Raw genomic sequence first — 24,022 nt, 5'->3', positions numbered from 1 at the left:
TTGGAAACATCTCTAACCTTGATAAATCAAACGTATTAACAATTAAATTGACTTTTGAAAATGTACAGTATAAACTGATATGATTACATGTGAAACAAGAGTTTCTTACTCAAAAAGTACTCAGAAAGAAGACCTCAAAATGTCCTCAGTGGTCAATTCTTTGGTTGTAGAATTTAGCTAAACCACGGGTCATTGGGAATTGTCTTAACAGCCATGCTAGCACCTTTGTGAGGCTGTACTTATTGTAGGCACAGAGGTGCTTTGAGCTAAATGCTACTTCAGCATGATAACAAACTGACAATGATAATGCTAACATGTAACAGATTTTATATTATTTATGCATCCAACAGTTGCCAAAATAAAGAACACCAAAGTCAATAGAAGAATAGTCAAGATGTTGAAGTATATGATAAGTAGAAATTGACTTGCTGGTGGTGGTACAGAAAGTTCAGGGGATCGCTAAAGTCATCATGGATTCATTATCTGGGAGCCACGAAAGTTTGTAAAAAATTAAATGGCAATCTATTTAATAGTTAGATATATTACACTCTCTATTACAGTGGTGGACTAACGTTTCCATCGATAGTAGAGCCAGGCTGCTAGCGTGGCTAAAAAGGTGAAACGCTGAGAACTGCCAGTGTTGGCTCGAGTTCACCGTGATCTACACTCCAAATCCACATTTGCAAAGAAACTTCAGCAGTGGTTGTCTCTTCCCTGCAAAGCGTGTCTGATATAGCCATTCACTGTAGCCTAATGCAAATAGGGAGGGCCGTGATCCAAAAAGAAACACTCCAAACAACAATTCACCCTTGAGAATCCATGGACAAATACCCACCAAAACCAAAACACACATTTGCTTTGAAAAAACACACATGCATCCAAAATGCATTGCATATATGCATACACAGACACTATGTACACTAAACACACCCAACTAATTATTCAAATCTCAAACACTGCCCCTTAATTTGCCCAAGCATTCACCTACTAACACTGCAGCCCCACTGTGTGGTGTGTTACGCATGCATACCACCAACGTGCAGCCAACCAGCCATCAAGCCCACGGTCATTGTTGTCGCTTTATAATGGATGGTGGTTGGAGTGACAGCTGTAGCTAATCGGCCTCAGTCGTTCCCACTCTCCCTGTCACACTCAAGTGCTGTAAGCTTCAACTTGGACAAAAACAAAGAGCACCAACCATCCACCCAGCAATGCCCCAAGGTGCCCCCCATGTCACCCCCCAGTGTGATAGGCCCCTCATCCCGATTAGCCTCCACAAGGAAAGGAGTGATTTAAACTTTGTTTCAAATGCATTGGTCCACTAAATGTGGAGGGCACTCACAAGAGAAGGTGTATGATGCTTTTCTGTTTTTTTTTTTAATCCTCCACTCCATCAGCAAACAAAAGAGACTCGACAGCTAGTTTGCTGCTGTGGCTCTTGCCCACCTGGGTAGATTTCCAAGTCTCTGAACGGGCAGACAAATTACAGAGCCCGAAGACAGCTCATCTAAATGCTTACATAACATCAAGAATTGTATTGAGCACACTTGGCTTGGCTTAATTGGATTATTTCATGAATAGGCCTGTCCTAAATCTTGACATCTCAGGTGGAGTGAAATGTGGAAACACAGCCCACATTCTTGCCTTCAGAGCTCAATGGGAGAAGTTGGCAAAAACAATCCTGACACTTTATTCCCATCTGGAAATGTGGAGCCGGTATGACTCTGCATTCTGACACATTCCTCAAAATCTATGCAGCTGATATTTTAAGGAGGCAAGTAATGCCTACTGCAAAGACAAGGAAATGCTAAAACGATAGATGTGTTTTACTCACGTCCCCATATTGATTGAGCATCCGAATGAACCGGTCAGTGAGGTTGAAGATGTCTCGCCAGTCAAAATCAGGCACGTCGGCCGGACGGTCCTCTGGTGAGCCATTGTACAGGAAGTTGAGGATGTGTTTGGAGGAGAACGGGGCCTCCTCGAGACTCCTGTCAATAAAATCCATCACCGATGGATTGCGGATAGTGTCCTAAACACAAAAGGAGGTAGCGGAATAGGCTTTATTTACCCTGGGGCTTTCCATTAAGAGCAAGACTTTTTTTTTTAGAAAATAAGAGGAGTGATAGACACTTAAAGAGAGGCAGATGGATGGAAAGGGGAAAGAGATGGCATATGTTGGTAAGATAAGATTCTATATTTAAGCAGGAAACTTTGTGAACTGATGAGACCTCAGCACAAATGTTCAGTGAGGAAACGATCGGGATAAAATAACAACATCATCAATCACCATATTCAAAGGGACAATGTTTTGGCGATGGATGTCAGCTGAATGGAAACACAATGGTAGATTCTGATCATATCTACTGTAACAGGCACAGTAGGACTGGTACGTGGATGTCATTTTACACCACAATTGAAATCAGCTGTCAGTTTTAAGAAAGTCAAATCCAGCGTTCTTGCAAGCAATCTTGTGTTTTGTTCATTGGTTCTTCCTATATTCAGTTGCAAGAAGTTTTTACAAAAAACACTTTATGTCCTCATCAGTGGTGGGCCGTCAGAGCCAGCAAAGCCTTCTCTGCTGGCCTAGACACTGACAGAATCCCAAAGTTATAGCTATTTTATCATTTGTTAATTTTTCATAAATACACTACATGTATTCTAAATATTGTTTCCCATTAATTCTGGGCTACTGTCTTCCTCAGTAGTCCAGAAGTGTGCAGTTTAAGTAAATGGGGACGATATTGTTGATTGTCATAGTCTTCAACCATTCAGATTTTTAGTTTGACATGTTGGGCGTATTCTTTGACGTGCCAGAGCCTGCTAGCTGGCCTACAAGTACGTCAGCATTAACGTGCGGCTTGATTGGTCAGTGGGCTAGCGTGACTGTTGTGAAACTAGCTAGCAGAACTTTGTAGTAGTAAGAGTTAAAGTTATGTAAGAGGCTTTTACGTGACATTACATTGTCATTGTGTTAATTACATTGATTTTGACTATATGCATTGCCCGTTAATGACGAAGCATCCCGTCATGCTGCGTCACAATGAGGTTATTAGGAGGTGGTTCAACTGTAGTAGGACAGCACTGAAGGCCCAGGCATAAACAACAGGGCCCGCCACTGGTCCTCATTTCACGTTGTACTGTTTAAACTATTCAGTCACATTATATTGCGGTCCTACCCGGATCATGTTGACTTGGACTCCATCTTGGAAAAAAGCCCAGATCTGAGGAGCCACTTCCTCCCAGGCCTTCCCCATCGTCCTCAGCCTCTCCAGCTCCTCAAATGTTGTGTTTGCCTGCAGGAGAGATAGAAATGTGTGTGTGTGCATGGGTGTGTGTGCGTGTGAGTGGTTGGTGTCTCAACATTGGAAGGACAGGAAATTGTTATCAAAAATAAACATGCACACACAACTAGTCTCACAAATGCTGGTGCAAATCTGGGTGCACAAAATTCAGAAATATGGGAACACATGCCAATAAAAACGTTGTGAAGAACATGTTGGGAGGGGGAACTTAAAATCCCCTTGTGTATACGCGTGCACGTGTAGGCCTACACAGCATTTAGAAACTCAAAAACACACATTGTCCCTGTTCTCCTAATCTCCTGCTACATACCATTCCCACATTAAACTATCTGTGAAAACAGGCTTTGCAAAGACAACACACACATTCTCACACAAATAATTCCCGCGGGCCTGCTCAGATAACCAGCAACTGTGCAACAAATGTACTCTGTGCCAAATCGTCAAATATTTACTGCACGCTTATCGTTAAAACCCTGGATGTGTGTGGGTACAGTGCCTTGTGTAGAAATACCAAAGGCTGGCTATTTCAGTATTCAGTCATGTGCAGTGGGGGATGAAAGCGCTCAAGAGTACACCCAATTAAACGCCTTCCTCTTGTGTGTGTCTGATTTTGGGTGACAATGGGGACAATGGAGCCGGGGTGACAATGGAGGCTGTTGGTGACAACTGGCCGAATGCATTCAGCCTGCCCAGTGAATCCCCAGTCAGTTTCCCACAAGTGAGTGCGTTCTCATTCCCCGGGGCAGTTTAAAACAGCAAGCAACAGCAGGAGGAGGACTGGGGTTTCCTTGAGGTGATTTCTTAAAAAGGGGCAGTGGAAGAATTTTGTAGTTGGCCAAGATGTGTGGAATTTTTCTGCTTGTATTTTGTACCTAACTTAACTACAGTACATACATATGGTGCAATAAAGTGAGCACTTGTGGAAAGTTTAGTTTAGTTAATTATTAACTACTAAACTCAATGAAATACCCTGACACACACACACACTACTAAACAGATGTATATATCACACCAACATTACACTATGTTAGGCCACTGTTGCCTTAAAGTTTGTACCACATATATATTTTGGTTTTCATTCCGAAAATGTTCAACTTTTTTGTATTAACTGTACTGTGAAGAAATATCAAGCTTGGTGTATTTATGCAAATCTCAATGATACGGCCTTTGTATGCCTCCACTGCTTGTTAAAAGTAAAATATCAGTGATGGCAGACCTGCATAGCTCATCATCACACAAAAGCAGTGAAAAGCATGAAAACACAAGTTTAAATGCTTCACTTGGAGTTTCTTCTGAAACAAACCGATGCATGACGGTGTTAAAAGTAAGATAACAAAGAGCTTGTAGAGACCATGTTTTTGGTCTCGTAAAGTGATGGAATAACCTCTTAGTCGCTACTGTCTAAGTGCAATTAGGATCCCAATCTGAGGAAGAGGAAAACAAAGAGGGCACTAAAGGTCAGGAAAGAGGAAACACGAGTGTGCGTGTCTCTCTTTGTGTGCGTGATCACACGTCTTTAAGGACAGACTCTTTCTGCTTACATAACACTGAAAAAGCTGTGGCGCCAGTGGACTGTGTGGTAGTCACCACAGCCGATCAGCCCGTGATCTTCCATTGCAACCAAGCCATCCATGACTGCTGCCCCCCCTGAAGGGCTTTGACCAACACGTATCTACATCTAGACACAAAGGGCTGGACATGACATGAGGAAAGCTGATCCCCTTTTGAGGGTAATGCATTGTTTACTGCGGTAGGCTTGGTAGCACACAAAAAATCAAAGATACGAATGTCATGGAGTAACAGACATCATCTAAAAGGTGGTAATCTGGGGAATCTGTATCTATCTTTATACATTTTTCATTAGCTCTCCATCTTTGTGACTGATTAGATGCCTACGTTTTTATTTATTTGTTCAATAATACCACCAACTATCTAGTTCTTCCACCATCTATTGAAAATAATACCCCAAAAATGAAAACGCATCATGTCTTCATCAGAAATTTCAGCAATAGGAAATCAATAATTGAAGGCCTGCAAGAATCCTGCCAACATGAGTTAAGTGTATGAAACCATGGTTCTACACCATGCTTGTGAAAAATGCATCCACAGAGCGGCCAATGCTAATTACATTTTGTATGATCTGCCGGACAGCCTGCGAGTCGGGAGCGTAGAGGATCCGTCCCATCAGCATCGGCTTGACAGAGTTCCACACAATCTTGGTGGCAGGGTTGGACTCCAGCTCTTTCATCAGGTCATTGCAGAAAGGAGCTGCAGGGAAAGGTTATGTATTATATAATTAATACATTCTATTGAAAGAGAATATGGGAAGTGGATGAATTATTTTTATGCTCATCCAAATATACTATAATTATGTATCATAATTGGCAGTGTGAAGATGATGATCGGATGAATAAACCGTCAATCTTGAAAGAAGGAATAAAGAAAAAAGGACAAAATGTTTATTCCCATACAACACATTTCAGGAGGGGGCCACAATGATTGAGCCATAACAAGATTCAGAAATGCCCTCATCGTGATTCTACTTGATTTGACTTTGTTTGGCATATAGCCTAACCTTACACTAAATTACAAATTCCTACTCTAACATCTGTCATACTAACATGCTAGTAATCATGTATGTGTCTACTCACTGGTGCTGTTGTCGTATATGTAGTGGCCCTGTGCCCTGTGGCTGCTGATGCCCAGGAAAGCTTTGTAGTTATTGTCCTCGTACCAGTTGAAGGAGGTGACTCGGGAGAAAGCACCCTCATTGTAGCCACATACCAGGCTGGAGGCAGTGGCCATCGCCTCCCTGAAGGACAGACTGTTCTGGAAGAGAGGAGTCATGACCTGGAGAAGCTCCCTGGAGCTATTCCTCTGGTACAACTGTGGAGGGATGAGAAAGTAAAAACAGAGCGTAAATAAGAAAAGATAAATGTTAAAAGATAAATGTTAAAAGATGTGTTAAGAAGCAATCCCAGTGGATTGATCGATACAGACAATAAGCAACTGTGTGGACAAAAATCTGGTTCATTGATAAAAAGCCAGTTCAACATTATACTTTTAATTACTACAGTGCAATGCTTTGTTCCTGATTGCAGTCTCTGATGCAACAATTCAATGTTCTGCAACTTGTCACGGCTCTGTTTAACACCTCTGGCTGATCACAGAACACACTTGTATATTTGCATGACTACCTGTTTGCCAGATAAAGGAATACAATGAATGCATAGGAATGATCAGATGTGCAAGTAACAAAGACAGGGGGCTCACCCTGATGCTATGCCTTTTTTATCTACATTTTTAGATAAACTGAAGCATGACATGTTCCTTTATAAGTTATGAAAAGCCTGAACCTCACTTAATTCCTTACTACACCCCACTTATCTGAAAAACACATCATCACAAAGCTGAAAATGATTGTTGTTGTTGTTGACATTATGGAACCTTAAATACAATTATGTTCACATAGCAACAATTAAAAAAAAAAAAATGTTTGGCCTTGATCGGTCACACAGTTTCACGTCGTCTGTCTCTACTGTAGACGGTCTCTGGTCAAGACAAAAACAAGTGTCGCGCCAACAGGATGTCAGACTGTTAGCTACACCAACTGTCCCATGTAAACATCCACAACAAACAAAACAACTTTTATGGACACACCCACTGAATGTTTAAAATTACGAGTACACCACAACTGCACATATATATATATATATATATATATATATATATATACACACAAACAGATCCCTCAATCACCTGTGACGTTTAACCTTTTCCATGTATAGAGGCTTCACCTGTTCTTGCAGCCACAGTGTTGTTTCCATCGGGATGGTCCCATAATGATGATGTATCTGGGTTTTCTCTGGAATTAGCCTTCCTATTACGCACTAAATGATATCCCCCCTACCGTCTGTTTGCATGGAAAGGCAGGCAGGGGAAGCAACTGTTTCCTGACAGCTAAAATTAGCAGGCGGTGAACTTGGAACGGTGCTAGACTGAACCGTGCCTTACCTCTCGCAGTTTGTCGGAGACAGCAGAGACGACCCGTACCCAGAGTTGAATTTCAATGCCTTCAGAGTGATTATCCAGCACAAGAGGAAGCTGAAAAGAAACACAAATGCATTCTTTTAATAGGAGTTTCTCAAAATTACTAATTTCTCCGAAACACAATTTCTGTCTGACACAGAGGAAGTTACTAATATCCCCCCTCCTTGGCGTCACTTTGTTTGTTTTCAAGATCAAAAAGGAAGGGATGATACCGGCCCTTGATGACAGACGATTTGCAGTCTGAAGTATTCGGATACATAGCGTTATTAAAATGAAGTTCTGTCTTGTAAATCAATTGAAACTGATGCAGTGAAGAGACATATTTATCTAAGTGACGATCTTGTTTTGTTCTATGTCAAATGTCATAAAAATGTGTCATGATTGAAGTCAAAACAATTTTTTATAATAAATGGATTTTATTAAATCGGTGAAATTAGGTGATGAAATATGTAGTGACATAAACATGTTTTAGTGGACCAGAGAAAAACACGGGAATCCTTCATTATTCATAGATTATATCTGCTGAGCGTTGCTTTCTCTTGAGGATCTGCTGGTTTGCCCAGAGATCTTCCTGCCAACTCACAACACAATAGGCTAAAAGTTCCAGGAAGCAGCACGAGGCCAAGACACAGAACTGCCAGAGGAGACATCCTCCACTATAACATAGAATCAGAGAGCAGTGAGCAGAGACATTCACAACTTTTAAACTGTTTCCAATCTTTCTTTAAGGGATGTCTTTTCAATAGTATTCGCGTTATCAATATACTCAAAACGTCCCCGCCGTCTGCTGTAAATCAGCCAAACTAAGCAAGCTCTTAAATTGAGAAGTGCCAAGCATAAGACTAAACACTGAGGATCTTGAGTATGTGATGGCACGTCATTATGTGAACGCAACTCATGGATCCGTCTCTACCCTGAAAAATCTGGGGTATTGCAAAGACGTCCTCATCCGCTTGGGGAGGGGACATTGTAAACAAACTGTTTCCACAGAGAAAGCTATTGGATTTATACAATGAACGCAGATCACCCATATAGATTACATGAGAAAATTAATTTATATTGGGATAGAAGATGGCATTAAATGATGGCAAAATGCATTTTAGCCTTTTCGCTGCTGTAGCAGATGACAGAGACAGACAGAAGACTGAACATATTTGACCCAGTCCCATGTGATTGTGCCTGGATGGAGCTGAGGCAGAGGGCGGCCATTGTTGCTGTCTGTCTCATTGTGGCCTGTGTTTACTTAAAGTACCCTGTGATTACTGAAGAGAGGATGTCTCTTCACTAAGCTAATTACAGACAGAAGTTGTCTGCCTGCTCAGCTTATGCTCATGGCTGTTTCATATCACCCCGTACCTGTTTGAAGCGTGTTCGCAGAGCTTCAGCACAGTCTTAAGCCACTTGCAGTTAAATAAGGCCCTGCTTGAATGTGATGAGGTCTTCACGGCAATTTATTCTACTAAGTAATTCAATCATTTTTGGAGGTAATTTTTTAATGTTTGAAGATTGAAATCACAGGTAAACAACTGTTTACCTGCACTCAGTCCCTAAATTATTATTGCTATTAATATTTCGATAGATAGAAGTTTTTTTATTTTAAGTACCCACATAGTATTTTTTATTTGTAGTAAAAGATTATGGAGCATGTTAATGCAGGGTGATATCAATACTTTAAATATTCTAGCCTTTTTGAAATATTAAAATATCTGTAATGTACACATTTGGGTTCTTGTAATTCAGAGCAAAGTTCTTTAACATTCCCGGAGCAGAGTAGACTTTATTTACTTAATACGCATGCCAACTTGCATTTCTCTGAGAACTCTTTGTCCCACCCTGTGAGTCAGAGTCCTTACACAAATATTACCAGCTGTTTATCAACTGGGACTCCTGAACATAATTGCAGTACGATGGGCCTGTGTGGACTTGTTAGGTTTCGTTTCAGGTGTGATTTGACCACAAACTGCCAGTGTGAAGTCAGACATAAACTCAGCTAATCCCTGAACGTACTAAATATGAGCGACGTTTTCTGATACCGAGTTAAAGCTGTGTGACAAAGCAATGAGGGACATCGTTAAATTATGATGACTCTAAAATAGTAGGTGTACGTCTTTAAAACAGTCGCTTTTAAAATGCGGACGATGAAAATATTATGTTGTCAGTCAGAAATCTAAACATTTTCAATTTCCAACATGGGGATGTGATTTATATTCATGGCTCTGCTCCATTAACTTGTCATCAAGATTAATTCATAAATTAGACACATAAATTAACGCTTACATGGCACTGCTTGATAACTATTTTGCAAATGTCATATTCTGCCCAATACTATATTGCCTTATGACAGCTTAACCTCAAGTCATTCAGCCAGCAGTTGGCTCAGTCTTCGGTGAATAGCCATTGAAAATCTTTGCAAATAAGCTAAAAAACATGGCAACAGCCCAGATGGGACTCGTCCAACCACAGCTCTATACTGGCCCTATTGATTCATAAACTAAATGGATAACTTGTGTCAAAATGTATGCATTGCACTCATTTAAAATGATGTTTCTATGAACGTCATACAGTCAAGTCCACGGTGGATGGCTGTGACTGGTGTGAGCAGTGTGGAAATGTGGGAAAAGGTCTCCCAATTACATTGAGTTTTTGATTGTACAGCTATTTTTCAGAGGTTTTAGTAAAAGTGGTAAACCAATAAATAATAGGATGTAGCTTTTAGCAATAAACCTTGACACATAATATATTTTGGTATCACAGCCAACACTAACCAGTCTGAAGAGCTTGAAAAAGTCAACATTAGCATAGAATTTGTCCTCAATGATCTGCAGCCGTTGAGGGGTGAGGATGCACATGGCATTGCGAACAGCGTAGAGCCCTCGGCGGCTGGGGAAGATGAGGAATCGCTCCAGCAGGGTCAGGCTGCAGGCGATGTCCTTTAAATGCAAGGCTGGAACCCCAAAGACAAACTGCAAAAAAATTGTAAGTGGACAGGAGACGTGCGTTAGTTGACTTTGCAAGGACTGAAGCATTTCATTCTGATATCATTGCACTTGGACATCTAATATGGAACTTCACAGGTCATTTTCTATTTTGTTGTTTCCTGCATCAAAATGCCTCCAAAATCAAAGGATTTGACACTGAATGCAAATTTCCAAAGCACTTCAACTTAGTGAATATGTTCAAAATACAGGTTTGTATGTGTATTTGCTTCCTTTACACTGTCACAATTCATGTAGACTCCTTTCACAAAAACAGTGTAGTTTCAGTTTACTTTAGTTCCCCGTCGTAAAAATGATGGAATTACCCACAATTCATAGCAATGTGACATTAAATACTGTGTTCGAATTATGGAGAAAAGAAAGGTAAACAAAGAGGACAGCACACGGGGTTCAACACGGCATATTCAATTTATGCAGAACAGCTTGAGACAGCATTACTGACACCATTGAATCAGAGAGTACGTGATCCCTACAGAGGCACTGCAAAGGGAGCAAGTCTTTACTTGTAGAAGACTTTCTAGTCATAAGAATTGTCTACGTGTGGTGTGTGAGATAAAATGTTGGGTTAAGGCTGGCAGATGGTGACAGTCTTCTCTTCATCAGTTGTGTTTCCGACACGACTAAGATAATGTTGAAACGCGACACATGTACCCTGAGCTACTGAACCCTGTCGTGCGTGTCTGTGTACCTGTTCAGGCCTGATTTGGGCATTGACTAGCTGATAGACCACAGACTCTGTCAGAGGAATGTCTCGAAGCAGGAATGATGTCAGAGTCTCGTCGTCCTTCAGGATAGTCTCCACCTTCACTCCTCGGCCTACATAGAGAGACAGAGGGGAGTTCATGTGAATGAAAATGCTCCAATTCGAAAACAACAGGAGACCAGTCAATACTATAAGCGACAAAAGCAAACTATTATCAGGCAGTGGATGCTGGATAACTTGAAAAAAATCTGGATACTTATACATTTTGGGCAAGTTTTGACAAATCTGTTTAAAAGGTGAGGAACATAGGATGAGGACACTCTACCTCTGAACCGCCTCATTATTCAGTGGCCTGTCTGTGCATGAATAAACGTTGCTCTGTCATGCAAAGTGCTGGTGTGGCCTGCATCCAGGTTCAGCCCTACATAGACGTGTAGTTTCTACAAGACTCTAGTTTCTGTTGAAGTTTTCATTCACCCACTTGAAACCACAAAGAAACCAAAAAGCCAGAAAGGGAGAGGAAACAGGGGTGAATATTGATTTCAAAAGCCCGAAAGATGTTTCTTTAATGTACATGGATACATTTGTTAAAGTCCTGTTCCTATCCCAGAGGTGGTTACTAAAACAAAATTACCTGACAGACCAGTTAGCCAACATGACAAAGGACAAAATGATACCTTCTCTGTTGATAGTAACTACTTGTTTTTGTGGTGAGGTTGCACACCATGTATCACGCACTGATCACTAAAACAAAAAGTCCCTTTACTGTCATTTGTACACTTTGAGTCTTATGTGGATTAAACAAACAAGATAAAACATGTTGATTAGTGAACTTATCAGGTGCTGGCCGGCTAGCTGTTTCCCCCTGCTTCCAGTCTTTGTGCTAAGCTAAGCGTCATCTTCACAGGACAGAGTGGTTATTGTTCCTGTCATCCAACTCTCTGCCAGAAAGCAAATAAGTGTACTTCCAAAAATATCTATTTCTTTAACAATATCCAAAGTGCCATCACTGGCCATCAGACTGCATGCCTTTCTTTAGGGATCGATAATTATGAGGAATACAACAATAGACACATGGACAAAGGTGCATGTACACATAAATTGAACATGTACACACACACACACACACACACCTTGCACATAAAACACACATGTTCACTCAAACGCTTTCGGTTTAATACGAGTCTTTTTTCAACAGTTGCATAACTTGGTTCTTCAACCAAAATTCACTTTTCCTTCCTGGGCCTCATGGGAACTTGTGTGGAATGTGGATCCATATCTCTGTTAGTCCATCTACATATTTCTCTGTGAGAGTGGCAGCACCAGACGCAATCATTCACAGGCTGGAATGCACTCAGCCTCATTCCAATCCCATCATAAGAGGTTTATTTTGCTGGGAAACATACAGAATAGACAGTATAGCTGTTTATATGTTATATGATGTATATATCATATGTTAACATGAACAGAATTGTTTGCATGGTGCCGTCTGTGTTTCTACGGTATGTTTTTTCATGGTGAGAGGAGCGTGGATCGATTTTTTTGCTTTCCCACCAAATAAACAACACAAGTAAGTAAGCAGCTTACATTATGGACCTTTCTGTAACCCATGTTATGTGATCCTGCTACAGGCTTCACAGCTATGACTCATGGGAAAATGTATAAAATATGATGTAGACTGTGATGCTGCTTTTGACCAGAGGATGCTTCCACGAATTCTCCTCACCATTAAAAAAAAAACGATAAGTTGTATGATATCAAAGCCAAACTCTTCATCTGTTCTTCCAGGAGCAGGAGACTAAGAATGGCTTGCAATGCTGAGTCATGCTGTAAATGAAGTACTTAATTAAGTACTTAATTAAGTACTTCATTTACTGGGTAATCCAGAAGTCACATCTGCTCCAGTGAAACAACTATCCAGAATGACGTTTGGGTTGCCTCTACAGACGATGATGTTTTTGCAATTTGTGTATGAAAGGCTGGAACACTGACCAGAGATCTGTTCGGGACGGGTGCGCAGGGTGTCCATGAAGTTACTCATAGCGTTCAGTTCTGTCCAGAGGCGCCCGAGCTGCTGAAACTCTGGGTCACTAAAAAGAAGCTCCTGGGCATCCGTGTAGAAACGAGCCAATCTGAGGTCAATAACAAATCCCACACATTATTCTTGTTGAACAGCAGATTAACAGCATATACCGTCACATATGATAGTATGCAACACACGGATGCTTTGAAACAACTCGATCATAATCCAGAGACATTTAAACATATTCTCATTGACTTCTTTACATAATTCTGCCCTTTCATCTCAGATCAAATGTTGTATAGGAATTCAACACCTCCGGTTTAAAACTCCGGTTTAAAACACCGCTTACATGGAGTTGTTGTAGTTGGACACCAGGCCGGGAGATTCACCCCGGGTGGGGTATTGAAAACAAGGGTTGTTGGCATTACAGAAGATTCCCTGGATCCACGGCAGGACACCTGTGGAGGGCATGGCCTTGTTGGGGAAGTGGCCTGGGGTAGAGGAGATACTGTTGGCGTTCTGTGCTTTTACACAAGTAATTTATGAATATTTGTGAATAAAGACATCAAATGTTTTTGTTATTTTCTGGTTAAAAAGACGTCTGCATACATTCATGTTGACGGTAGAGTGGATTCACTCGTCTTAGCCACACTAGCCCCATGAACAGCATGACAGGCCACATAATCTCCATGAAGAAACGCACCTGGTCGGAGAGAGAACAACATACACTTTGTAAAACTGCATCTTTTTCTGAATGTTGTTTGAAGGTAGTCAAACCGATGTTTAAGTGTTTGTTGGATGAAAAATGAAACAAACTCAGATGAGTAGCTACAATAGAAAGTATGCTACAGGATATGATGAAAAGCAACAAAATAAATTGAGTTATTTAATAAATCACCACAGTAATGTGTCGGTCTATAAGATATTTTCACGTCACATACATTTTGGAAGTTTGTCAGTTTTCATTTTAAGCATAAACGACACATTAAAAAAGGATTAGTGGCCTTTAAAACATATCTAAGAAGTAATTCCTATAGTTCAAGCATTTTAGCAGCAACCCCCAGAGGGATAAATGGGGCGTATAATTGATGGAGTAGTGGATTTTACCCTCTGCCTCCTGCGGATGGTCCAGTTCTTCCACAGCAGGAGTTTGACCTCTCTTCCTGCCCCCATGGTACCTCTTTTTCACCCCCTCTGGGGTTGGCACCAGTCAACAAACCTGTATTCAACCAGTCTACATTACTCTTAATGAAGCTACCTCAAGTTCTACAAAAACATTTATGACTTAAAAAAAATCATTTGTATTTGGAAAGCTAGATTTTGTCCGTCCATTCATCCTGCGAGTGCGCCATGTGAGGGCTCGCAAAAGCTCTGTAATGAGGTCAATGAGCTCAAGACACTTCACATTGTCAGCATAACAAGATTATTGTTTCCACACGCTCTAAACGTTCCCGCAGCACTATTCATGGTTAAATCACTACACTGAATATCGCACATTCCCAGTACATGTAAGAAAATGTACTTTAATCTCGGTCAGGAACAACTATTGCGCAATGTTATGGCTACCGCATTACTAATTAAATATACATCGAATAAATCCCAAAGCTATAGCTATAGCCCAGAATGACACATCACTTACCTCAGAAGAACACTTGCACCGTAGAGCGACACCCAATACATAAAGCGTAACGCCGCATATTCTACCGAGTGCTCCTTGAGGGTTGCTACACACCTAGAATCCAGACCTTGTGAATAGTTAAGCAGATTGATTTTAATCTTCTGTCTCAGTGCTGGGAGACTACAAACAGATGAGAGTATTAGCAGAGGCCTACGTGACCTAACCACCTGGCCTACGTTGTACTGCATAATCCCACCCGTTATAATCCCACAACTGGTAAACAATTAATATGCAACTTTTTAATTGCAATTTAACAAATATTAGCATCTCTGTAGATCCGCAGGCTGCCATGCGGCTTGGTAAATCAGTTTTACTGTATAACATAGAAACTGTTTTTTCTTGCTAAACAATACGATTGCCTAACTTCTAGTAATCATGGAATTCATTATTTTTGGTTAAAAAAAAAAAGTTGCATTTGTGAAGGAAAAAGACAGACTATCATGGAATTTGTCAGATATATTTTAATAAGTTACAAAAGGGTGTTTCATGTACCTGCTTTTTTTTTACACTGAACCTTTCAACATTCTGTCAACCTTGTACATTACCATGAAAAACAGATACCATTTAAATAAATGATGCACTTCCTGTTACAGAGAAGCTGTAAGGTTTAGGTTACTGATAAAATTAATTCAGTTGTAAAAAGAAAAAAACAGCTTTGGCTATTAAGAAATGTAAAAGTTATATCAAAATAAGAACGATAATACCATTACACAATCCAGTGGCATTTCTAAAAGCTTTTCAGATCAGTGTATGTTGACACCATACAAGTTCAACAGTATAAAAACAAGTGGATGTATACCCTTTGCAACTGGTGCTTCATAACATTACCAGATGTCAATGCAGATACCCAGTACAGCATGTAACAAAGGTCATTATATTGCTTTATACACAAGCTATTTGCAACATTATTAATTACAACCAAAATGTAACAGTTCAAAAAAACATTCTGACTCTAAGTAGGTAGAAACGTTCCTCAGAGAGAGATTTGTGGAAGAGTGTTGATAAGTGCACCAAAACGTTTTTCAGTGTTGTGGCTACATGCACTATTGTAACGATTCAAACATACATTTTTTTTTTGGTATATAAACATACATAGTGATCCTGTAAGAACTTGGTACAAAATATTCAAATAAAAATGTAATTGCACAGTTTAAATTTTTTTTTTAAATAAATATTCTGACCAGGTGCCAGAGTATACTGGGGAAGGGATTGGTAAATGAAATATCGGTGAATTATGTGAAAGAATATACAGCATTTTAAGTGCATCTCGTCTGTTGAGGACTGAAGGTACATTTAAATTGTCCAAACAGTGTCCACCATCAAAGCGCATCTGATAAATTGCAAAGTCAATTGCAGATGTTTCTTACTCTTTGTATATTAGAATATGGCCCACATTGTTCATGTTGGAGCAGTGTTTTTTTTTTTTAGATCTCTGATGACTCAGCTGATCACACAAAATGAGCCTCTCGATGTTCTACCTCTTGGAGGCGCCTGGGCCTCAGTCTCTGGTACACCGGTTTGGCCTGGTTCGGGTTCAGTTCCTCGGGGCTAGAGCTGGGAGACTGTGACATGGCTCCCTGCTCGGCCTCATCGTCTTCCTCAAGAGGCTCATCTACAGACACCTCTATCTCAATCCCCAACTCCTCCTCCTCCTCCTCATCATCATCATCATCTTCCTCCTCCTCCTCCTCCTCCTCCTCATCTTCTTCCTCTGCACTGTTAGCTAATGCACAGTTCTGCAGCTCTTTAACTTTGCTCCCCGACGGGGGCTTGTAGAAGGTCCCTGGGGGGGGCTGTAGAGTTCTGGGAGCCCTGAAAGCTGTTGCGACAGGATTGTACTTGATGACATTGTCCTCCCTTCTTAAAGTCCTGCTAGGTCGCACTGCAACAGTGTAAGGTCTGTTAGGGAAGATGGTGCTAATGCTCCCAGCAGTTCCAAGGGAGAAAGACGATGAAGATACGGGTACAGAAGGCGATAAGTTGCTGGCATCCGCTGCTGTACTCTCTGTGGGAGAACTGGCCACAATTCTGACAGTCCTGGAAGCAACTTCATGCTTGTACTGTTTGTCCCAAGTTCTGCGTAACGTCTGGGTGTCAATAAATGTGCCCCGGTAATGTGTACCCGCTCGCAATTTTGTATTCTCAGTTTCGTCCAACTCTTCAATGGATTGGTCGAAACTACCTCCCTTCCTGTCGTCTTGGCCGGTGCTGTTCCGCGTGTTATTCTCGTCTACTTGGCCTCGGTTGAGTATCCGTTCGGCCGGCAGGCTCACTGGCCGGGAGGAGAGTTTGTTGCGAGGGTGTCGGAGATGGACCCTGGCGACGACGCTGTGCTGAGAACGACTGAGTTTCGGGACCTCTGGGACGCCTGATGACAAAACCCCATTGAAGGCCTCCGAATCCACTTCATCAACTTTGAATAGAGAGATCAACAATAGGTTAAACATTAACATATCAAGTAAAATGGTGTGGACATATAGACAATATCCAGCAGCCAGTGTCAAAAAAAAAGAATTATTGTGTTACCTATCTTTGTAACAATACTGACCAGGTTCAAATTCGCTTCCATTGAGGCGGGGCGTGGACGTGTGAACCTCAGCCAATAAGTGGGAGGAAGGAATTATCGAGGAATGCCTCTTATACACCTTAGAGCTCTGCTGTAATGATAAGACAAGAATAAGGACAGAAAACAAAAGCGTCAATCTATCATTTAATGTTTAAAGACAAATTGACAAATGTGCTGTATATGATATTGAAACATGCTACACGCACAAAAACAAAATTACCTCCTTAATGTCTCCCAGCGACTTTGAGTGCCTGCTCAGCTGCTGCTCCTTCTCCTGGTGGGCGTGGCGGGGCTGAGCCTCTGTAGGCGAGGTGCGACTCAGTGGACTGAGGGGGGTGTCAAAGATCATCTGGTAGTGTCTGATCAGAAGTTCAACAACAAGCGCCTGATACGGGTAATCCACCAGTGAGGAGAGGGAGACTTCGGCGTCCGCCTGCCTCGGTTTGATCAGCGTCGGGCCAAAGATGATACCCAGGTTGCTGGCGGTCATCTTATTCTCCTCCGATTGCTCCGTCACCCTGGAGAGAGGACGGGATATTTTAAAATCCTGACCTGTTCAAAGGCATCTTTTCTCTATTGAATGGCTTATTACAGATTGAGATCTTTAAGCATAAAATTCACATCCTTACTTGTAAAATGACCGATTAAATAAATGCATTGATCAAAAACGTGATTTATGGGTTATTTGACTGAGGGGCTGCTGTACCGATGCAGATGCTCAATCAGGAACTGCAGTGTCTTGTAATGAACTTGTGGCAGCTGCCTCAGTAGGTCCTTGATCTTGAAGAGGACCCGGTTGAGGTCCACGCTGACCTGGGCCGGGGTCACTGGGGTGGGACTGAGTCTCAAAGCTTCCAGTTCCTCCACAATGACGCTCTGACTTTCCTTGGCCAGGCCGATGAAGTCGTTATAATATCGGAACAGGATGAGCGGCTCTGGAAGCTGCAGAGGGAAAAAAACCAACAGAAAAACAAATGAAACAAGGAAGTTAATAATAAACAGACACAATTGAATCATTTGAGTAAATAGACAAGTGGGACGGAATTAGAAAAGAGATAAGCAATTGGGGGATGAGAGGGGGAGTTATGTACCAAAAATAAATAAAGACAAATAAACACCACTGCAGTGGTTTTGTTCTGTAAAGCACACATTCAACCAACTCGTATCCTCATTTGGACGACCCTCTTTGAGGGTGCAAGTAAATTTACAATACCCCAATATTTATTATGCTACGGATAAGGTTTCAAAAGCAGCCCACCTGTCTCAGATAGAGTTTGAGTACGTTGCTGATGTCGTGGGGATAAAGTTCGGAGAGCTCCACCAGGTCCTTGCCATTCTCAAAGGCCTGGCAAAGCTTCTCTACCCGAGACTTGGCACCATTCACTCGGTAGATACCCTTCAAAGCACAAAAACAAAAGTCATTCAGCGCAGGAAAATGAGATGCAATTTTTTTAGGATCACCACGGCACAACTGGGTTATCACTGCGGCACAAGGAAGCTCATTAGCATTCATTTGGTGCAACCAGCAATCTGGTGCCAGGATTTACAAAACTAGTATTTCATTATTCCTTAGAAAACAACATTGATCTTGAAACATTATAATAATCATTGACAGTAACACTGGCAGCCTCTACCGGCCCAACCACTGCATTATATACATTTGTCACAGTATCCTTTTCAGGGACGCCAAAGAGAAACTACTAGAAGAAGAAACATCCTAACAACAGGATATTAACAGTGAACAACATCATCACGCGTTATCATCTCCCATATTTTACTGAAACTACCTTTATGTTAAGAGCTCGGTTCTCAATTTCTGATGTACACTTCCTTATGATGAAGGGGATGCAGTCCAGGCTGTTCTTAGCTGCCTGAGTGAAGTCAATGCCGAAGAGATGGAGCTTCCCCTGGAGCTTCTTATGGCCGCACTGGATGGCCAGGGTTTCCAGACACTTCTTGTGGCAGGCTAAGGAACACTGCAAACATGTTGAAAAGTATCTTGGTTATAAAAGTGAAAGACTTGTTCACACTGCTGACAGGCAGAGATGAAAATAGAGGGTGGAACTGAAGTTTGATGTGCACTCAAAAGTAGTTTCGTTGTGAACTACGCCTTAAAATGAAGACAAGGAAAGCTTCATGTCTGGTAACCCGTTGAACCGATGCCATGGAAGAATTCCAAAACACTGCAGAGCCATATTCTTACGTCTTGTCAATGTGTCTACCACCATTACATAACCCATTAAAAAATAAAAAACCTTTCCAGTAACCGTTCTGTTATGGTCTTTTGTATCATCAGTGTATCTCGTAAATATGGAAAGGAACTGGATGCACAGGGGAGATGGAGGCGACCCCTTTCGAAAACGAACAAAAAGTCTTCAGTTTCCACTGCCTCGACCCCGACTGAGACCAGTTGGTGGATTTGGTCTCTGAGGAGAGCCTGTGGCCACTTTCAAATTTTCCCCCTTTATTCAAAAGTTCTGATGAGGGACGAGGTGGTCTCGCGCTTTTGTTTTTGTTTGATTTTTGCTCACCATGAGTGATAAAGACGCCATTGTGAAACTTTGGCAGTGTTCATGTTGAACTTGAAATACTCTGAATGCCGTGGACTCACTACATTTAATGAAGGTCCAAATAGGGGCTTCATGGTTGGTGTTTTGTTCCATTCATTCTAAAACAAAAACCCAAAAGAAAAAAAAAACCAAGGTTACCTCCTCACACTCCGCTCCATGAAACACCACCAGGCCGTCACACTCTCGACACTTGGATGGCGCTCTAAGCTTCCTCAGCTTGTGGGTTTGAGCCGCCTTGGACATCTGGGTGTTTCTAAAGGGACCTGGGGAGCTGGCTGTTTCGATTGCCATTTCACTCAAACCTGCAGAGTGGAGGGAGAGAAAGAGCAAATCATTAGAAGCCAAGTTCTTTTATTCTTGTATTTAGCGTAGGGACACTTTTAAATCCCACTGAGAAAGTTCCCAGTTTTCCGCTTGACTCACCGTTATCAGAGGGTGAAGGAGGCTCTCTATCATCCAGGTCATCAGCAGACGACATGGTGCCGGTGGAGGGGGTTCTGGGTAATCTCCTCTTGAAGTCTCCTGAGCAGTAAGGCAGGAAACACCAGTAAGTCACCATCTCCTCTGATATATAAAGACACTTCTACTTGTTTCTGTCTCATGTGGTCTACGGTTGCAGTGGGACTGGGAGTGAGAACTACTGAGAGCTGGACTGGGACAACTTTCCTGAATTTAAAAGGTGTGGTCAACTTCATGTTGTTGATAATCAAATTACCAGGAGGGGATGGTTGGTGATTCACACCTCCATTGATTGGTCAGTCATTTCCAATAGGCACCATTTTAATAATGTGGCTGACATTCTAATGAGCCCAATAAGAAGGCCCATCAGGGATTCTTGATGTATTGCTAATTTATTTATTTAATATTTAATCAGTGGAATTTAAGTGTCAGCTGTAAAAGCCCACCTGATAGGGGAACACAATATATGTGAACAGACACTAATTTGGTTGAAAACCTCCTCTGCAAACACTTGGAGACATAACACGTCCTGATTTTTAGGAAGCAGATTTGTAAAAGGTCATTAAACTGTCTGTGACACATACGAACACTGAACAAAAACTCCACCAAAACTACCATTTCATGCGTTTGCGTGCGTTGCAGACGAGCAGAGCTGCTTACTGTTCAACAAAGAGGCGCCATTGTCAGTGGTTGCTAAGCCACTTGACTCTGAGATAACATACTAACAAAGTTGGGTGAACATCAAGTTCATAGAAAAAGAAATGTTTGCAAGCCCCAGGGGCAATTTCAGACAGTCAGCACTGAGGAATGCTCATCCTGTCTATCTTCTGCAATGTGTGGTGTCTTTGGCAATGACACAAGGCCGACACCACCTTAACATTTAGAAATAGGTGTTGTGCAACAACCGGGGTAAACCGAGTGATTTGGCTTTCTTGACTAAACGGTAAATGTGTTTTGTTTTACACCTCAAATATAACAGCATGTAAATATTTATGCAGAAGATCAATGTAGTTATATAATTAGTCTCTTCATAAGCTATCAAGAAAAACAAACCCCTATTACAACATAGTGTATGCAAATATGGTTGAAGCCAATAATCAATTAATAAACAAAAATAAATTACAAAAATACTATACTTTCAGGTAAACTTTGGGTAACTTAAAATAAAGCTGCCGTCCTGAATAACCCTACCTGGGCTTGCGGTGGGTGAGTCCATAGACCGGGATTCACTGCTCCCTCCGGCACTTTCCGAGTCGCTGCACATACCTCCGCCCTGGCTAGCCGAGGCCCAGGGACGAAACGAGGCCTGAATCCGGAGTCCTGGATAAAAACAAATTAAAACACAATATTACAGCCCACTCGTGTTGTAAAGATGTTACTTTTGCATTTCTTCCTTCATTGCAGACATTACATCACATTACAGTCATTTAGCTTTTATCCAAAGCGACTTACAATTCAGATTCTATCACATTTCTACACCGTAGGCACAGCTACGGGAATTTTGGGGTCAAGTGTCTTGCAAAAGCAGAGCCGGAGCCGGGGATCGAAACGCGAAAATGAGTTCCTCAATTTCTTTCATTTGATCAGAGTGTTGAATCTCTAAAACAACACCTAAATGACCAATACGCCTCCAGAGTGTGATGGCCAATTGTCAGTAGTTTACCACTGTTATCCTGTCTCTTAAAATTGGCCTAAAAGTCAAGAGCCCGTTAACCACTGATGCACATATTAGCATAAAAAGCGCTGCCTAAAAAGATCTGGGGAGAATGATACTTGCATGCACAAGAAAAACAAAACAAAGGGAGATAACAACACAGGCAAACTGGCGACCGTATAGTGCTTTGGTTAGCTTCACACTTCACTTCCTATTTCAAAATGTTTGCAAGTTACTCATAAAGCAAATTGACATGGCTGCACAACATGTTGGTCAATGTAGAAGATATTATCTCTGTCTGTTCTTCAATGGTCTCTCTAAACTAAAACAACAGGTACTTGCTGAAAAGATTACAAGACACTATATAAGAACAGGAGCTATTAGGCTAAATGGAAACCTGCGTACCTTGGATGTCAATGCTGCTGCTGGAGTGCCTTTCGGCAATCTTGGCATGCTGGGCAGTGATGGGACTCTCCATGTCGTCTGCACCGAGGAGGTCAGAGGTCACAGATGCCTGTGACAGGTTACTGTGGGACGAGTGGCTGCCACTGAGCAAGCGCTTGTTGAATAGCATCCTTGGGAGGAAAATGATGGCATGAAAATAATTATTTAACTATATTCTTTGAGACATTCTACATGGAGTAATACTAATTATAATCATTTATATAAGAAATGTTCAGTCAATTTGGACTATATAGAATAAAATACATTTGTCACAGAGGGCTTTACATAACATATACATCAACTTAACAGGACAAAGTAAACAAAAGTACAACTCCATTTAATCACATTTCTTACTGTTTTATGTCAAAGTATATGACATTTCACAGCAGATCAGCCCCACCTCACTACCAAAGACAGCCGTTAGTTTGTGTTTAACGATGATTAGCTGATAGGCTCGTGAACGGCCGATGTGCAATCCAGGCCAGTCATTGTTACCAGAGTATCCTAATGTTTCTCACAATATAGAGTATGTAGGTCAGCGGTCTATAATTAACCTTTTGAAAAACAATGCTGTGGATGCATGCGAGCATGTGTGTGTGTGTGTCTGAGTTTCATTTCCTCTCAACCAAGCTGAATTCTTTTGATCAGAGGGATCAGAGTTGAGGGGTGGGAGGGGGGGAGAAAACTAAGTAAGAACAAAGCACTCTCTCATTTCCGTGTGAGTGTGTGTGTGTGTGTGTGTGTGTGTGTGTGTGTGTGTGTGTGTGTGTGTGACGGCCAGAGAGAGACCACAAATCGGTGTCAACTCCCTCAAAAGGAAACAAACTGCTATTTTTAACCACGTGCCACAAGAACTGGGTACTGAAAAATACCCAAATGTAAAATGACCACCATGTTTTCCATGGTGGTCAGAAACAATGTTGTGTATTTGACTTGAAAGCTACTGAAAATCGAGAGGCGGTCACAGAGGTGAAGCAAAACTGATGATAAGTCCACCGCTCCTCTCTCCCGTGACTGCAGTCATTTCCGCAGGAAGTCCCGGCCGACCCAATTGTTTTACGCTTTCCAAAACAAGCTCTCTCACTCAATCACTCCACCTCTCACCTACAGGGCTACGGTGTCACAGGCTACGACAGTTATTTCACTGCATCTACAACCACTCGTTTCCCAAGTTCCCACACAATCCTAAGATGCAAGCTTTAAACTGAAAAAATAATGAAAATCTTTTCAAATTAATAGAACATTTCAAATTAATTAAATGACATTGAAATAAACTGTTAAGCCCTCTGTGAGCCACCACTGTATCTGTCTTACACATATAATCAGAGAAAGTAAATATAAACACTGATAACTAAGAGGGCTCACTTATAAGCATCTGATATCCCAGTTATGTTCATTATTGTATACCTACCTCCTTTTTAATATGATGGACTGTGATTAGGTTTACACACATACGTTCTCAAAGTGAAAGATTCATTTTACTGCACAGTTTAACTTTTAGGAACGAAAAAAAAAAAACAATCTTTGAGTTTAGTATCTGCTTAAATCGCCTGTAAACCCCACGATGATAACAC

General features: G+C 41.4%; 2 protein-coding genes across 2 annotated transcripts in view; both read right to left on the bottom strand.

Moving 5' to 3' along the window:
• abca4a (ATP-binding cassette, sub-family A (ABC1), member 4a) overlaps nt 1-14,250 on the bottom strand; it is a gene marked incomplete at its 5' end in the record, with an annotated part of 31,948 nt that extends 17,698 nt beyond the window's left edge. Inside the window, 11 exons of the mRNA XM_079181722.1 lie at nt 1,835-2,032; nt 3,180-3,296; nt 5,434-5,573; nt 5,957-6,191; nt 7,320-7,409; nt 10,121-10,318; nt 11,040-11,167; nt 13,047-13,186; nt 13,427-13,568; nt 13,687-13,780; nt 14,185-14,250. Coding sequence (XP_079037848.1) covers nt 1,835-2,032; nt 3,180-3,296; nt 5,434-5,573; nt 5,957-6,191; nt 7,320-7,409; nt 10,121-10,318; nt 11,040-11,167; nt 13,047-13,186; nt 13,427-13,568; nt 13,687-13,780; nt 14,185-14,250 — 1,548 coding nt within the window. The remainder of the gene's footprint in view (nt 1-1,834; nt 2,033-3,179; nt 3,297-5,433; nt 5,574-5,956; nt 6,192-7,319; nt 7,410-10,120; nt 10,319-11,039; nt 11,168-13,046; nt 13,187-13,426; nt 13,569-13,686; nt 13,781-14,184) is intronic.
• A 954-nt stretch (nt 14,251-15,204) lies between these two features.
• arhgap29a (Rho GTPase activating protein 29a) overlaps nt 15,205-24,022 on the bottom strand; it is a 32,803-nt gene continuing 23,985 nt past the window's right edge. Inside the window, exons 14-23 of the mRNA XM_079181292.1 lie at nt 22,410-22,579; nt 21,542-21,670; nt 20,315-20,413; nt 20,030-20,193; nt 19,109-19,297; nt 18,580-18,717; nt 18,028-18,263; nt 17,542-17,839; nt 17,304-17,412; nt 15,205-17,168 (exon numbers count right to left, since the gene is read on the bottom strand). Of these exons, the coding sequence (XP_079037418.1) occupies nt 16,204-17,168; nt 17,304-17,412; nt 17,542-17,839; nt 18,028-18,263; nt 18,580-18,717; nt 19,109-19,297; nt 20,030-20,193; nt 20,315-20,413; nt 21,542-21,670; nt 22,410-22,579 (2,497 nt within the window). The 3' untranslated portion in view covers nt 15,205-16,203. The remainder of the gene's footprint in view (nt 17,169-17,303; nt 17,413-17,541; nt 17,840-18,027; nt 18,264-18,579; nt 18,718-19,108; nt 19,298-20,029; nt 20,194-20,314; nt 20,414-21,541; nt 21,671-22,409; nt 22,580-24,022) is intronic.

Source organism: Pholis gunnellus, assembly GCF_910591455.1.
Source record: "Pholis gunnellus genome assembly, chromosome: 20".
In the NCBI taxonomy this organism is placed as follows: Eukaryota; Metazoa; Chordata; class Actinopteri; order Perciformes; family Pholidae; genus Pholis; species Pholis gunnellus.
The sequence above is the reverse complement of the archived record's forward strand: the minus strand, read 5'-3'. Positions and strand labels throughout refer to the sequence as shown.